We start from the raw sequence: 17,965 nt of genomic DNA on the forward strand, positions 1-17,965 counted from the left end.
ATTTACTTTGTGCCAAGTTCTTTAAGTAAATTAACTCATTTAATCTTCACAATGAGGTTTTTTCTTCTTCTTTTTTTTTTTTTTTTTTTTTTTTTTTTTTTTTGCTTTTTAGGGCTGCACCTACAGCATGTGGAGGTTCCCAGGCTAAGGGTCAAATTGGAGCTATAGCTGCTGGCCTACACCACAGCCACAGCAACACAGGATCTGAGCCACGTCTGTGACCTACACCATAGCTTATGGCAATGCCAAATCCTTAACCCACTGAGCGAGGCCAGGGATTGAACCCACAACCTCATAGTTTCTAGTCGGATTCGTTTCCACTGTGCCATGATGGGAACTCCCACAATGATGCTATTTTGGAAGTAGTACCCCTTTATCCTCAGTTCACAAACAAGGAGACGGATAAACAGAAATTTTTCCACTAATTACAGACATTTTGCCTCCCAAGCCCATGCTGCGCTATCATTACATACAGGCCCTGAAATTCCACCATTATAGTTTCATTTTTTGAAAGTCTGCACTGGTATTAGTTTCCTGCTGATGCTGTGACAAATTACCACACATCTGGTGCCTTAACACAAAATTATCTTAGAGTTCTGGAGATCTCACCAGGCTAAAATCAGCAGGGCTGCACTTCTTTCCAAAGGCTTGTAGGAAGAATCAATTTCTCTGCCTTTTCCAGCTTCTAGAAGCTGCCTCCATACCTTAGCTCATGGCACACTTCCCCCTTCAAAGCCAGCAACGTCAGGCTGAGGCTTTCTCACGCAGCCATCTCTCTGGTTCTCTCTGGTTCTCTCTTCTGATTCCCTCTCCCACTTTTAAAGATCCTTGTGATTATATTGGAGCTGCCCAGATAATCCAAGATAATCTCCTTAATTTAAAATTAGCTGATTAGCATCCTTAATTCAGTCGGAAAACTTAATTTTCCCTTGCCCTGTAATGTAACATATGTGAGATGCCAGGGATTAGGATATGGATATTATTCTGCCCACAGGAGTCTCTTAAATGATCATTCTTTCTTGATCTATGAAAGCTACTGTATCAGCCAGGAGACTTCATGGCTCAGAGAGAAGTGATGGGAAATGTATGTTAGAGAAACTGGAAAACAGAAGACCTGAATTCTTACCTGGACTGTGCCACTCACAGAGTAGCCTTGGGCAATTCCCTTCTCCTCACTGGGTCCCACTTTTTTCATCTGTAAGGATGTGGTAAATACATACAATGTATTTCTTAGTAAGAAATGAAATTCTGACACCTGCTATAACATGGATAAAACTTGAAGACATTATTAGTGAAATAAGCCAATCAGAAAAGGACAATTTCACTCGTATGAGGTACTAGAATCATGACATTCATATAGACAGAAAGCCAAATAGGGGGTCATGAGGGGCTGGGAAATAGGGAGTTATTGATTTTTTTGTTTTTGTTTTTGTTTTTTTTTTTTGTCTTTTTGTCTTTCTTAGGTTCATACCCGCAGCATATGGAGGTTCCCAGGCTAGGAGTCTAATTGGAGCTGTAGCTGCCAGCCTACGCTACAGCCACAGCAACACCAAATCCTAACCCACTGATCAAGGCCAGGGATCAAACTCGCAACTTCATGGTTCCTAATCAGATTCCTTAACCCCTGAGCCACGACAGGAACTCCGAGTTGTTGTTTAATGGGTGCAGAGTTTCAGTGGAGATGACGATAAAGTTCTGGCGATAGAATGCGGTGATACGGAGTTCCTGCCGTGGCTCAGGGGTTAACGAATCCAACTAGCATCCATGAGGATGCGGGTCCTATCCCTAGCCTTGCTCAGTGGGTTAAGGATCTGGCATTGCCGTGAGTTGTTGTGTAGATCACAGATGCAGCTCAGATCCCACATTGCTGTGGCTGTGGTGTAGGCAAGCTGCTACAGTTCTGTTGGACCCCTAGCCTGGGAACCTGCATATGCCGCAGGTGTGGCCCTGAAAAGACAAAAGAAAAAAAAAAAGAGAGTGCTGTGATGGTTGTATGACAGTATGGATGTCTTTAATGCCACTGAATTGTACACTTAAAATGTTTAAAATGGTAAACTTTGTGCTAAGTGTATTTTAACACAATAAAAATAAGCAACTTTTTTGAAAGATGAGAAAGCTGACATAGCTGTAGGTATCTCATGGATGCTTCTAACGCTGTCTCTTTTGATGTCGGTGAGCCCAGCGCTCTACCAGATTTGCGGTGACTTCTATGCTCAGGCAAAACCAATGTCCTTCTATGTTCTTTCAGGGGATTCCAGATCCCAGGAACCTCCCCTTGATGGCAAGCTGGAAGACCTTCTTGCTCTTCTTCGGCACAGCCATCTTCACATTTGAAGGTGTCGGTATAGTAAGTACAGGGTTTGGGGGAATGGTCCCCAGTGCTCTCTAGGGAAGCCAGTCATTGTTCCATGTGTCTAAATAATAGCACTATGAAAAGTGCAGAATACAATCTTCTCCGGGTGGAAGGAAAAGTCAGTACTCAGTCACAGAGCACCACCTGCTCCATACACCACATCATGCCTTGAAGACTGAGAATTTACCATCAGCCCAGATGGAGTCGGGGTGGCAGGGGGCAGCTTTGGTAGAAGCAATGTTGTGTAGCTATGTTGTGAGCCACAGGGGAAGTCCAGGAATGGGGCCCTTTTGACTGTAGAAAATGGAGAGGGGAGTTCCCTGGTGGCCTAGTGGTTAAGGATCCAGTGTTGTCACTTCTGTGGCTTGGGTTTGATCCCTGGCCCAGGGATTTCCACATGCTGCAGTGTGACTAAAATAAGAAAAAAAAGAATGGAATTCCCGTCGTGGCACAGTGGTTAACAAATCTGACTAGGAACCTTGAGGTTGCGGGTTCAATCCCTGGCCTTGCTCAGTGGGTTAAGGATCCGGCGTCGCCATGAGCTGCGGTGTGGGTCACAGACACGGCTCGGATCCCGAGTTGCTGTGGCTCTGGTGTAGGCTGGTGGTTACAGCTCCGACTGGACCCCTAGCCTGGCAACCTCCATATGCTTCGGGAGTGGCTCAAGAAAAGGCAAAAAGATGAAAGAGAGAGAGAGAAAGAGGGAAAGAAAGAAAATGAAGGAAGGAAGGAAGGAAGGAAGGAAGGAAGGAAGGAAGGAAGGAAGAGGGAGAGAGAGAGAGAAAGAGGGAAAGAAAGAAAGAAAAGAAAAGAAAAGAAAAGAAAAGAAAAGAAGATATGGGAGGAAATGAAAGGGGATGTGGCCCCTTCCTGACCTTAGGCCACCTGGAGAAGGATGTCTGTGCTTGTGGGGGAACCTGTTACCTCTCTTTTTACCTTTTCTTTCTCAACCTCCTTTCACCTCAGGTTCTGTCTCTCAAAAACCAGATGAAGCATCCACAGCAGTTTTCTTTTGTTCTGTACTTGGGGATGTCTCTTGTCATCGTCCTCTACATCTGCCTGGGGACACTGGGCTACATGAAGTTTGGATCGAACACCCAGGCCAGCATCACCCTCAATTTGCCCAATTGCTGGTACGTCTCTGCCCATCACGGGGAGAAGGATGGGGAGGGGAGTCACAGGATCTGAGAATGCGGCATCCTTGAGTTATTACCAATGAATATTAACTCCTAATAGTGGTATTATAATAACAGGTATGTTTGCTCTTCCAGCCACTGTGTATTATCTCATATAATTCTCACAACAACCCTGTGGGTTAGCATTATTATTATCTACTCCACTGAATAGATGAGGAGGTTGTTATGTGGGGAGGGGGTAAGTAACTTTCCTAGCTCGCCTTGTTAGTGAGAAGTTGAAACTCGAAACTGTATCTTTCTGACTCTGTGGTTCAAAGGCTCTCAAACAGGAATGATCCAGGGGTGTTTGGGAAACAGAAAAGCAACAATAAAAAGTATCAGTCCAAAGTAGTAGTTGAGGGTCCTGCGAATGGACCACTGCTCGGATCCCTACTTCCAGAAATGAACCTAGGCTGCCACTGTTATGTCCCAGTTGGAACTTGGACTGGAGTTCTTGCGTTCAATCATTGATTCATTTACTCATTTCTTCATTCATCCAGGAAACATTTTGAGTACTGGCACACAACATTCATCCAGTATTAGTTACCATCATGATTCTGGCAGTACTGGGTGCAGAATGACTCAGTCAGCAAAACCAAGTGTTTAAGGGCACAGGTTCTACACCTGAGCAATGGGATTTGATCCTGGTTCTTATGTGACCTTGGACAAGCTACCTAATTTTGGAGACCCCATTTCCATCCTCTATAAAATAAGGATAATACTCTTGCCTATTTGTATCAGTCAGGACAGGTTATGCTCTCGAAACAAACACCTCCAAAATCTCAATGGCTGAGCGCACACACATGCTTAATTCTTTACTCATGCTACGTGTCCACTATGGGATGGCTGGGGCTCAGCTCAGCACCATCCCTCTCCAAGGCTGATGGAACAGCTGCTCCCTGAAATGCTGGTGGTTGCCATGGCCAAGAGCACATCGAATCATGCCCTTTACCACGAAGCTGCTAACACTTCGCTAGGAAGTGACGTATGTGTCTTCCGCTCACACTTCATTAGTCAAAGTAAGTTGCATGGCCATGCTTCACTCCAAGGGACAGGGCAGTGAAATTGTGCCACATGTCCAGAAGACAAGAAAGTATTTGGTGAGCAGCACAAATGACTGCTACATCCTCTCAGGAAGTGATTGTGAGGATGAATTGGCTAATACATAAAATGCTTAGAAAAGGGTCTGGCACGAAATACGTGTTCATCGAGCGTTAACTGTTATCATTGTAATGTCTTCCCCTACAACCTTGGTCTTTTTGAAGTGGATAGGATGATGGACATTCGTTTCCTACAAGACCACATCTGTAAAATGACAAAAATATCACCAGTCCCATCCACTCCCTGCTTTGTGGTAATAACTAGATGAGATAATGAACATGGAATTTCTATGCAGTTGTGGCTTATTTTACAGCAGTTGGGTATCAGCCTAATATGCTGGTCTTATTCTGGGCAATTCAGGCTGCCAGTAGCCTCCTTGGGTAGGGCACTTCTGGAGCATCAGCTGGAAAAAAAGCACACATCAGATGCTGAAAGGACTTCAGACCCTCTCTGAACCTGGCTAGTGATCAGATTCTCCAAAAGAGCCTTAAAGAAGGAATAAACAAATATCCCTGCCCAATGAGAAAAACACCAACAACCCGAGAAGAAATGGGCATGAGAAAAAGTTCACAGGAGAATATTTGAAAAGATGCTTTGTCTCCTTAATAATAATAGAAATGCCAGTTTTAATAAAACACAATGGCACAGACCAGCATGTGTTCACGCACTGGGATCTTGCAAGAATATAGGGAGGCAAGCATTCCGGTAGGCTAGGTGATATGCCAAGAGTTATCAAAATTTTAACTTCTTTTTATTGAAGTACTACTGATGTACAATGTTATATGTTTCAGGTATAAAACATAGTGGTTCACAATTTTTCATTTTATTTTCCCACTGTACAGCAAGGGGGTCAGGTTATCCTTACATGTATACATTGCAATTACAGTTTTTCCCCCACCCTTTCTTCTGCTGCAACATGAGTATCTAGACATAGTTCTCAATGCTATTCAGCGGGATCTCCTTGTACATCTATTCTAGGTTGTGTCTGATAAGCCCAAGCTCCTGATCCCTCCCACTCCCTCCCCCTCCCATCAGGCAACCACAAGTCTCTTCTCCAAGTCCATGATTCTCTTTTCTGAGGAGATGTTCATTTGTGCTGAATATTAGATTCCAGTTATAAGTGATATCATATGGTATTTGTCTTTGTCTTTCTGGCTCATTTCACTCAGCATGAGATTCTCTAGTTCCATCCATGTTGCTGCAAATGGCATTATGTCATCCTTTTTTATGGCTGAGTAGTATTCCATTGTGTATATATACCACCTCTTCCGAATCCAATCATCTGTCGATGGACATTTGGATTGTTTCCATGTCCTGGCTATTGTGAATAGTGCTGCAATGAACATGCGGGTGCAAGTGTCTCTTTTAAGTAGAGCTTTGTCCGGATAGATGCCCAAGAGTGGGATTGGGGGGTCATATGGAAGTTCTATGTATAGATTTCTAAGGTATCTCCAAACTGTTCTCCATAGTGACTGTACCAGTTTACATTCCCACCAGCAGTGCAGGAGGGTTCCCTTTTCTCCAAGCCCCTCCAGCACTTGTTATTTGTGGATTTATTAATGATGGCCATTCTGACTGGTGTGAGGTGATATCTCATGGTAGTCTTGATTTGCATTTCTCTTATAATCAGCGATGTTGAGCATTTTTTCATGTGTTTGTTGGCCATCTGTATATCTTCTTTGGAGAAATGTCTATTCAGGTCTTTTGCCCATTTTTCCATTGATTGATTGGATTTCTTGCTGTTGAATTGTATAAGTTGCTTATATATTCTAGAGATTAAGCCCTTGTCAGTTGCATCATTTGAAACTATTTTCTCCCATTCTGTAAGTTGTCTTTTTGTTTTCTTTTGGGTTTCCTTTGCTGTGCAAAAGCTTTTCAGTTTGATGAGGTCCCATGGGTTTATTTTTGCTCTAATTTCTCTTGCTTTGGGAGACTGACCTGAGAAAATATTCATGATGTTGATGTCAGAGAGTGTTTTGCCTATGTTTTCTTCTAGGAGTTTGATGGTGTCCTGTCGTATATTGAAGTCTTTCAGCCATTTGGAGTTTATTTTTGTGCATGGTGTGAGGGTGTGTTCTAGTTTCATTGCTTTGCATGCAGCTGTCCAGGTTTCCCAACAATGCTTGCTGAATAGACTTTCCTTTTCCCATTTTATGCTCTTGCCTCCCTTGTCAAAGATTAATTGACCATAGGTGTCAGGATGTATTTCCGGGTTCTCTATTCTGTTCCATTGGTCTGTCTGTCTGTTTTGATACCAGTACCACACTGTTTTGATGACTGTGGCTTTGTAGTATTTCTTGAAGTCTGGGAGGGTTATGCCTCCTGCTTGGTTTTTGTTTCTCAGGATTGCTTTGGCAATTCTGGGTCTTTTGTTGTTCCATATAAGTGTTTGGATTGTTTGTTCTAGTTCTGTGAAAAATGTCATGGGTAATTTGATAGGGATTGCATTGACTCTGTAGATTGCTTTGGGTAGTATGGCCATTTTTACAATATTGATTTTCCCAATCCAGGAACATGGAATATCTTTCCATTTCTTTACATCTTCTTTGATTTCTTTGATGAAAGTTTTATACTTCTTGGCATATAGGTCCTTTACCTCTTTGGTCAGGTGTATTCCGAGGTATTTGATTTTGTGAGGTGCAATTTTAAAAGGTATCGTATTTTTGTATTCCTTTTCTAATGTTTCATTGCTGGTATACAGAAATGCCACTGACTTCTGAATGTTAATCTTATATCCTGCCACTTTGCTGAATTTATTAATCAGTTCAAGGAGTTTTGGGGTTGAGTCCTTAGGGTTTTCTATGTATAGAATCATGTCATCTGCATACAGTGACAGTTTGATCTCTTCTCTTCCTATATGAATGCCTTTTATTTCTTTTGTTTGTCCAATTGCTGTGGCTAAGACCTCCAAAACTATGTTGAAGAGCAGTGGTGAGAGTGGGCATCCCTGTCTTTTTCCAGATTTGAGTGAGAAGGCTTTCAGTTTTTCCCCATTGAGGATTATATTTGCTGTGGGTTTATCATAAATGGCTTTGATTATGTTCAGGAATGTTCCCTCTATACCCACTTTGGCGAGGGTCTTGATCATGAATGGATGTTGAACTTTGTCAAATGCTTTTTCTGCATCTATTGAGATGATCATATGATTTTTGACTTTTCTTTTGTTAATGTGGTGTATGATGCTGATTGATTTGCGTATGTTGAACCATCCTTGTGAACCTGGGATGAACCCAACCTGGTCATGGTGTATAATTTTTTTGGTATGTTGTTGGATTCGGTTGGCTAAGATTTTGTTGAGAATTTTTGCATCTATATTCATCAATGATATTGGGCGATAGTTTTCTTTGTTGGTGGTATCTCTGTCTGGTTTTGGAATGAGGGTGATGGTGGCCTCATAGAATGTCTTTGGGAGTATTCCTTCTTCTTCAGCCTTTTGAAAGAGTTTAAGGAGGATGGGCACCAATTCCTCTTTATATGTTTGATAGAATTTGCCTGTGAAGCCATCTGGTCCTGGACTTTTATTTGTAGGGAGTGTTTTTATGACATTTTCAATTTCATTTCTAGTGATCGGTCTGTTCAGTTGGTCTGTTTCTGCTTGATTCAGTTTTGGCAGGCTGTAAGATTCTAGAAAATTGTCCATTTGTTCCAGATTGTCAAACTTGTTGCCAAATAGTTGTCCATAGTATTCTCTTATGGTTTTTTGTATTTCTGCTGTATCCGTTGTGATTTCTCCTTTTTCATTTATAATTTTGGTGATTTGGGTTCTTTCTCTCCTCTTTTTAGTGAGTCTGGCCAGGGGTTTGTCAATTTTGTTCACCTTTTCAAAGAACCAGCTCTTGGTTTTATTAATTTTCTCTATTGTTTTTTGAATCTCTATTTTATTGATTTCTTCTTTGATCTTTATAATTTCCTTCCTTCTGCTGACTTTAGGTCTTTTTTGTTCTTCTTTTTCTAATTCGTTTAGGTGGAGGGTTAAGTTGTCAATTTGGGATCTTTCTTCTTTTTTGAGAAAGGCCTGTATTGCTATAAATTTCCCTCTGAGCACTGCTTTCGCAGCATCCCATAGATTTTGAGAGGTTGTGTCTTCATTATCATTTGTTTCAAGGTCGTTTTTAATTTCCTTCTTGATTTCCTCATTGACCCATTGGTTTTTTAGTAGCATGTTGTTTAGTCTCCATGGAGTAGGTTTTTTCTCTTTCCTTTTCCCATGGTTGATTTCTAATTTCATGGCATTGTGGTCAGAGAAGGTACTTGAGATAATTTCTATGCTCCTAAATTTATTGAGATTCGCTTTATGTCCCAATATGTGGTCGATTCTTGAGAATGTTCCATGAGCATTTGAGAAGAATGTGTATTCTGCTTTTTTTGGATGTAGTGTCCTGAAGATATCAATGAAGTCTAACTTTTCTATTGTTTCCTTTAGGATCTCTGTTGCTTTATTGGTTTTCTGTCTAGAGGATCTGTCCATTGATGTGAGGGGCGTATTAAAGTCTCCTACTGTGATTGTATTCTCATCAATATCTCCCTTTATGTCTGTTAATATTTGTTGTATGTATCTGGGTGCTCCTATGTTTGGGGCATATATGTTGATGATAGTAACATCCTCTCCTTGGATGGATCCCTTAATCATTAAATAGTGTCCTTCTTTGTCTTTCTTTGTGTCTTTTATTTTAAAGTCTATTTTGTCTGATATGAGCGTTGCGACTCCTGCTTTTCTGTCATGTCTATTGGCGTGAAATATTTTCCCCCACCCTTTCATGTTCAATCTATATGTATCTTTTGTCCTAAGGTGAGTTTCTTGTAGGCAACATATTGAAGGTTTTTGCCTTTTTATCCACTCAGCCACTCTGTGTCTTTTGATTGGGGCATTCAGTCTGCTGACATTTAAGGTGATAATTGATAGATGATTATTTATTGCCATTTGAACCTTGTGTTCCAGTTGATTCTATGGTTCTCCATTCTTCCTTTCTTTTTTTTTTTTTTTTTTGGTTGGATGGTCTCCTGTTATTATCTGCTTGAGTGTATTTTTTTTTCATTTTTTGCAAATGCAATATTTGGTTTTGGCTTGGTTCACAATTTTTAAAGGTTGTATTCCATTTATAATTATTATAAAATATTGCCTGTATTGTGTTGTACAATATATCCTTATATTGTACATAGTAGGTTGCATGTCTTAATCCCCTACCTCTATCTTATCTCTCCCTCATTCCCTCTCCTCTCTGGTAACCACTATTTTGTTCTTTTTTTGTTATTATTGTTCTATGAATTTATCACACCTGTAGTTGTACAATTATCACAATCCAATTTCACAGGATTTCCATCCCACAACCCACACATCCTCCCACCCCCAAAACTGTCTCCTCTGGAGACCATGAGTTTTTCAAAGTCTGTGAGTCAGCATCTGTTCTGCAAAGTTCAGTCTGTCCTTTTTTCAGATTCCACATGTGAGTGAAAGCATTTGATGTTAGTGTCTCATTATATGGCTGACTTCACTTAGCATGATAATTTCTAGGTCCATCCATGTTGCAAAAAATGCTGGTACTTCATTTCTTTCAATGGCTGAGTAATATTCCATTGTGTATATGTACCACACCTTCTTGATCCACTCCTCTGTCGATGGACATTTAGGCTGTTTCCATGTCTTGGCTATTGCAAATAAAGCTGCAATGAACACTGGAGTACATGTGTCTTTTTGAGTCCTGGTTTTCTCTGGGTAGATGCCCAGGAGTGAGATTGCTGGATCAAATGGTAGTTCTATTTTCGGTTTTCTGAGGAATCTCCATACTGCTTTCCACAGTGGTTGCACCAATTTACAATCCCACCAACAGTGTACTAGGGTTCCTTTTACACTCTCTCCAGCACTTATTGTTTATAGACTTTTGGATGATGGGCATTCTGGCTGGTGTAAGGTGGTACCTCAGAGTGGTCTTGATTTGCATCTCTCTAATAATGAATGATGTTGAACATCTTTTCATGTGTTTCTTAGCCATCTCTATGTCTTCTTTGGAGAACTGTCTGTTTAGATCTTCTGCCCATTTTTTGATAGGCTTGTTTGTTTTTTAGGTATGGAGCTGCAGAAAGTGTTTATAAATTTTGGAGATGAATCCCTTGTCAGTCGATTCATTTGCAAAGATTTTCTCCCATTCTGTGGGTGGTCTTTTTGTTTTGTTTAGGGTTTCCTTTGCTGTGCAGAAACTTTTAAGTTTGATTAGGTCACTATTTTGTTCTTTTCATATGGGGATATACTTCCTTTTTTATTACATTCACTAGTTTATTTTTTAGATTCCACATATAAGCGATATCATATAGTATTTGTCTTTCTCTATCTGATATATTTCATTTAGCCCAATACCTTCCAAGTCCATCAATATTGTTACAAATGGCGATTTTTAATTTTTATGGCTGAATAGTATTCTATTATGTACATAATGGAATATATATTGATACGTACATATAGATCACATCTTCTTTATCCATTCTTCTATTGATGGACCCTTAGATTGCTTCCATGTCTTGGCAATTGTAAACAATACTGCAGTGAACATTGGAGTGCATGTATCTTTTCGAATTAGTGTTCTCATTTTTTTTTCAGATATGTACCTAGCAGTAAAATTGGTGGTTCTGTTTTTGTTTTTTGAGAAACCTCCTCCATACTGTTTTATATAATGGCTATACCAATTTACATTCCCACCAAAAGTGTACAAGGGTTCCCTTTTCCAAGAGTTTTCAGAAGGTTAAATCACATGTATTTTTACCTAGCATTTTTACTTCTGGGGTTGTATAGTATGTGCACATGGATATGTAGATACAAGGATATCCTTTGCAGCACTGTTTACTGGTAAAAGACTGGGAATAATCTAAATATCCATGCACTGGGGACTGGTTGAAAAATTACAGTATATCCATGCAGTTAGGATACCAAACTGCTATTAAATAGAAGAGCCAGATCTGTATGTACTAATGCGGAACAAAATCTGAGAATGCTTAGTGAACAAAAACGTAGCTCAGCAGTGTCTAGAGGTTGCTACTGTGTGTATGTAGCTACGTTCTGTATAAGTTTGTACCTACTCTATTTCTATTCAAGAAAACTGTCTGTGAAGGGAGGAACTGGCCATCAAAAGTTGGGTGGAGTCATGGTATGACTTTTGTACTATGAATTTTACTCTTTAAAAAAGTAAAGGAGGAGATCCCATTGTGGTGCAGCAGAAACAAATCCGACCAGGAACCATGAGGTTGCTGGTTCGACCCCTGGCCTTGCTCCGTGGGTTAAGGATGTGGTATTGCCATGAGCTGTGGTGTAGGTCACAGATGTGGCTCAAATCCTGCACTGCTGTTGCTGTGGCGAAGGCTGATCTGACCCCGTAGCCTGGGAACCTCCATATGCCGAGAGTGCAGCCCTAAAATAGCAATCAATCAATCAATCAAGGAAAATAAAAGGCAGAGATTCCTGAGGCCCAGGCCTATTGAATCAGAATCTCCAGGAATGTGCACTTTTCATAAGCTTCCCAGGTGGCTCAGATGGCGGATCAGGCTAAATCAGTGGAAGTTAGGCAGTTCTATAACTCAGTGACAAGTACCAGCTTCCGAGCAGTGGGCGAGGCCTGCACGGCCCTGCCCAGGAGCCACATCAAGTTGTGTGTATTATCCCTCTCTCTGCAGGCTGTACCAGTCGGTTAAGCTGCTCTACTCCATCGGCATCTTCTTCACCTACGCCCTCCAGTTCCACGTCCCGGCCGAGATCATCATCCCCATCGTCATCTCCCAGGTGTCAGAGAGCTGGGCGCTGTTTGCAGACCTGTCCGTCCGCACAGCCTTGGTCTGTCTGACCTGTGAGTAGGATGAAAGTGTCTCTACTTCACTGTCGTTGGCCTCGCCACTAGCCAAGCAAGCTAGTTCACCTTCCCTGATCCTCAACTTTCCACTGAAAAATGGGCTTAACAGCGCAGTTGGCATAGTAAATACTCTACTGTCTACACATAGCAAGTACACATTGGCTGGCATATGGGCAGAAGAAGTATCATTTATTCAATCCTACATGCTTCCTGTTTGCCAGGCACAGTACTGACAGTATCTAATATTCGTAATAGCCTAGCTGTGTTAAATTACCAGTTGAAGAAATTGTGACCCAGGAAATCAAGTAGCATGTTCAAATCATATAGCAAGTAAGTAACAGAGCTGGGAATTGAATGCAAGTTGCGTGGCACAAAAGTCTGTGTTTTCACTGTGCCCTCTTCCTTCCTATCAGAAATTAAGGACAAGTCCCCTATCATGAATTGGTGTTTAACTGTAGAGAAAAACCCCAAAGACATAAAACGTTAAAGGAGAGCACGTATATTGGCAGTTACAAGAGGGGTGGGAGTCCAGAGCCACAGTGCCTGACCTGCTGCTCCAGGTCACAGCAGGCACCTTTCCCACTGCTCCAAGTGGCCTGTCAGGCATGGAATGATAAGGCTCCAGAGAAATGGCTTGTTTCTGGGCTCCCTTCTTGCAGGAACATTCAGCGGTTCTAAGTTTCTTCCCCCCTTGCAGGTGTCTCAGCCATCCTCATCCCCCGCCTGGACCTGGTCATCTCCCTGGTGGGCTCCGTGAGCAGCAGCGCCCTGGCCCTCATCATCCCGCCCCTCCTGGAGCTCATCACCTTTTACCCTGAAGACATGAGCTGCGTCACCATTGCAAAGGACATCATGATCAGCATGCTGGGCCTTTTGGGGTGTGTATTTGGAACATACCAAGCCCTCTATGAGTTGATCCAACCCGTCAGCCATTCCATAGCAAACTCCACAGGTGTCTATGCATAATTGTCTACTTTTATGATAAGAGTTCTTCCTTACTCCCATCCCCCGTTTGACTCCTATTGTGGATGTTATATACATTCATCAAACCTCAACATCTCTCTGTGAATTAGTGGCTTCTTTATCTTTCTGAGAGAAATGTCGATGACACAAGTCAGGGCTGATATCTCTCTTCTGGTTTGGGGATTTCTCTGGAGGCCTTTTGTACCTCTGCACCAAAACCACATTCAGCCATTCATTTTATCAGCCTCATTTAACAGGAAGAAGGATGCCTTTTGCCCATGATATCCCTGAAAACAAAGATCAAGCATGAATATAAGTACAAAAGTAGCTGTCTTCTCTGTTCTGCAGTAACTGCCCTGAAAGCACTGGGTTTAGAAAAGTACATAGTGGGGGAAGAGGAATTTCTGTTTAGTTACAGGCCTAAGTGGGAAAGTCACAGAACAAAAATGGAACTTAGCAGTAATTTCGTCTAACATTGCCTCTGCCACTGATTTCCTGTGGGACCTTGAGCAAGTTTCTCCCCATCTCCATCTCACTCTCCCATTCTGTGAAATGAAGGATTGGACTAACTGGCTCTTAAGGATTTTTCCAGCTTTGACATTCTCAAACCCCAACAATTAGAAAACAACTTAATTTTTTTTAATGGGCAAAAGATATGAATGTACTCATCACCAAAGAAAATATATGGATGGTAAGTAAGCATAGGAAGAGATGTCCAACATCATTAGTAATTAGGGAAATTCAAATTAAAACCATGATAAGATGCTACTGTATACCTTTTAGAATGACAACAATTTTAAAGAGCGACCCTACTGGTATTTGCAAGGATATGGAGGAACTGGAATGCCCGTATTCTGCTGTTGTGGATGAAAATGGTGCAACCACTTTGATAAACAGTCTGATAGTTCCTTAATTCCACACACACCTACCATATGATCCAACTCTTCTACCTTAAGATATTTATCTGAAAGAAAAGGAATTTTATACCTATAAAAAGACATGTATACACATGCTTATAATAACTTAATTTGGAATAGCAAAAAGTGGGGAAAATCCCAAATGTCCATCAACAGGTGAGTGGATAAACAGACTATGGTATATCCAAGCGGTGGAATACCATTCAGCAATTAATAGGAACAAACCATTGATGCACACAGTAACATGGATGAGGAGTTCCCCTTGCAGCTCAGCAGTAACGAATCCACATCCATGAGGATGTGGGTTCGGTCCCTGGCCTTGTTCAGTGAGTTGAGGATCTGGCATTGCCATGAGCTGTGGTGTAGGTTACAGACACAGCTCAGATCCCACGTTGCTTTGGCTGTGGTGTAGACCAGTAGCTACAGCTCCATTTTGACCCCTAGCCTGGGATCTTGCATATGCCACAGGTATGGCCCTAAAAAAAGCAAAAAAAAAAAAAAAAAATTTACATGGACGAATCTTAAAATATATAGAGTGACAGAATCCAGATTTTAAAAAGACTACCAGGTACAAATTGTATTATTCTAGTCATATAAAAGTTTAGAAAATGCAACCTAATCTATAGGGGACAAAAAAAAATGTGGTTGCTTGAAGGTGAGAAGGAGGTATTACAAAGGGGCATGAGGAGGCTTCAGAACTGATGGGTAATATGTTCATTATGTCAGTTGTGAGAATGGTTTCCTAGGTGTTAAATTGTACACTTTAAATATGTGCAGTTTTATTATATATCAGTTCTAACTCAGAGCTGTTAAAAAGAGAATATGAAGCATGATGCCATTTTTGTTCTTTTTTTAAAAAGAAGTCATATACACATAGTCAGTTTTGAAGGATATACACAACTGTTAAAAGAATTTTCTCTAAATGGGTTGAATTATGAGTGAAAAAAATATTTTTAATTTTGTGGCCACGCCCATGGCATATGGAAATTCCCAGGCCAGGAACTGAATATGAACAGCAGCTGCAACCTACACAGCAATGCAGAATCCCTTTAACCCATTGCTCTGGGCCAGGATCGCAGCAACCTGGTCCACTACAGTTAGATTCTTAAACCACTGCGCCATAGCAGGAACTCCATATTATAGTATTTTTTTTGACAATAATATATTGATTTTATGACCAAAGAAAACTAATATAATGGGAAACTTTAATGATTTGTTTTACTCTAATAGAAACACCACTCTTTGAAAACATCAAACTGTAATACCCATACAGGAAAGTATACAAGAGCATAAATCTATAGCATATTGAGTGTTTATAGGTAAAATCACTTTTCAACCCCAGCTTCTATTTGATGATTAGTTCTATGGCCTAAATAAGAAGAATCCCAGCTGGGGTTAGCAAAGTTATCATCCTGCAGTGCATCTTTTTTCCCAGTGAATAGTTTATTTACATATGCTTTTTAAATTTTTATTCTTTTTTTATATTGGAGTATAATTTATAATGTGTTAGTTTCAGGTGTACAGCAAAGTGATTCAGTTATACATATATCTGTTCTTTTTCAGCATCTTTTCCCATATAGGTTATTGCAGAATATTGAATAGAGTTCCCTATGCTTTAAAGTAGGTCCCTGTTAGTTATCTATTTTATACATAGTAATATATATATATATATAAATATAAATCCCAAACTCTTGATTTATCCCTTCCCCTTCCCTTTTGGTAATTGTAAGTTTGTTTTTGAAGTCTGTGAGTCTGTTTTTGCTTTGTAAATAAGTTCATTTGTAACATTTTTTTAGATTCCATATATAAATGATAGATGCTATTTGTCTTTGTCTGACTTACTTCACTTAGTATGATAATCTCTAGGTCTACCCATGTTGCTGCAAATGGCATTATTTCATTCTTTTTTATGGCTGAGCGATATCTTCTTTATCCATTCCTCTGTCATTGGACATTTATGTGGCTTCCATGTCTTGGTTCTTATAAATAGTGCTGCCATGAATATTGGGGCACGCTGTCATTTCAAATTATGGTTTTCTCCAGATATGTGCCCAGGAATGAGATTGCTAGGTCATATGGTAGTTCTATATTTAGTTTTTTAAGAACCTCCATACTGTTCTCCATAGTGGCTATACCGGTTTGCATCCCCAACAACAGAGTTGGATGGTTCCCTTTTCTCCATACCCTCTCCAGCATTTGTTGTTTGTAGAGTTTTTTAGATGACCATTCTGACTGATGTGAGATAATATCTCATTGTGGTTTTGATTTGCATTTCTATAATAATTTAATGATACTGAGCAGTTTTTCATGTACTTTTTGGCCATCTGTATGTCTTCCTTGGAGCAATATCTATTTAGATCTAATGCCCCCCCTTTTTTTTATTGGGTTGTTTGTGGGGTTTTTGTTGTTTGTCTTTTTTTTTTTTTATAATGAGCTCTTCATATGTTTTGGAGATTAATCTCTTGTTTGTTGCAGTGTTTGCAAAAACTTTCTCCCATTCTGTGGGTTGTCTTTTCATTTTGTTTGTGGTTTCCTTTGCTGTGCAAAGCTTTTTTTTTTTTTTTTTTTTTTTTTTTTTTTTTTTTTAGGGCCACACCTGTGGCATACGGAGGTTCCCAGGCTAGGGGCAAATTGGAGCTACAGCTGCCAGCCTACGCCACAGCTACAGCAACACAGGATCCAAGGTGCATCTGTGACCTAAACCACAGATCATGACAACGCTGGATCATTAACCCACTGAGCGAGGCCAGGGATCAAAGCCACAACCTCATGGTTCCTAGTCAGAGTCATTTCCACTGCACCATGATGGGAACTCCATGTGCAAAGCTTTTAAGTTTAATTAAGTCCTGTTGGTTTATTATTGGTTTTATTTTCATCACTCCAGGAGGTGGATCCAAAAAGATATTGATACAATTTATAGCAAAGAGTGTCTTGGAGTTCCCGTCCTGGTGCAGCAGAAACAAATCCTACTCGAAACCATGAGGTTGAGGGTTTGATCCCTGGCCTCACTCATCAGGTTAAGAATCTGGCATTGTCATGAGCTATGGTATAGGTCACAGATGTGGCTCAGACCCTGAGTTGCTGTGGCTGTGGTGTAGGCTGGCAGCTGCAGCTCCGATTTGACCCCTAGACTGGGAACCTCTATATGCCGCAGGTGCGGTCCTAAAAAGCCAAAAAAAAAAAAAAAAATTCTTATGTTTTCCTCCAAGGTTTTTATAGTATACAGCCTTACATTTATGTATTTAATCCATTTTGAGTTTATTTTTGTGTATGGTATTAGAGAATGTTCTAACTTCATTCTTTTACATGTAGCTGTCCAATTTTCCCAGCATCAATTATTCAAGAGACTGTCTTTTCTCCATCTTATAGTCTTGCCTCCTTTGTCATAGATTAATTGCCCATGGGTACATAAGTTTTATTTCTGGGTTTTCTATTCTGTTCCATTGATCTATATTTCTGGGATTTTTTTGGTGTCAGTACCATACTGTTTTGATGACCATAGCTTTGTAGTATAGTCTGAAGTCAGGGTGCCTGATTTCTCCAGCTCCATTTTTCTTTCTCAAGATTTATTTGGATATTTAAGGTCTTTTGTGATTCCATACAAATTTAAAATTTTTTTGTTTT

The 17,965-nt window shown here is 40.4% G+C and overlaps 1 protein-coding gene across 1 annotated transcript in view; it reads left to right on the plus strand.

Moving 5' to 3' along the window:
- The window catches only part of SLC36A3 (solute carrier family 36 member 3), a 37,034-nt gene extending 23,518 nt beyond the window's left edge, over positions 1–13,516 (plus strand). Inside the window, exons 7-10 of the mRNA XM_021077075.2 lie at positions 2,249–2,347; positions 3,320–3,486; positions 12,289–12,458; positions 13,159–13,516. Coding sequence (XP_020932734.2) covers positions 2,249–2,347; positions 3,320–3,486; positions 12,289–12,458; positions 13,159–13,427 — 705 coding nt within the window. The 3' untranslated portion in view covers positions 13,428–13,516. The remainder of the gene's footprint in view (positions 1–2,248; positions 2,348–3,319; positions 3,487–12,288; positions 12,459–13,158) is intronic.
- The last annotated feature ends 4,449 nt before the right edge of the window (positions 13,517–17,965 follow it).

Source organism: Sus scrofa, chromosome 16 (assembly GCF_054392235.1).
Source record: "Sus scrofa isolate SSC_HxYL_T2T_F1_AM1 chromosome 16, Sscrofa_HxYL_maternal_Yorkshire_Landrace_v2.0, whole genome shotgun sequence".
NCBI lineage: Eukaryota > Metazoa > Chordata > Mammalia > Artiodactyla > Suidae > Sus > Sus scrofa.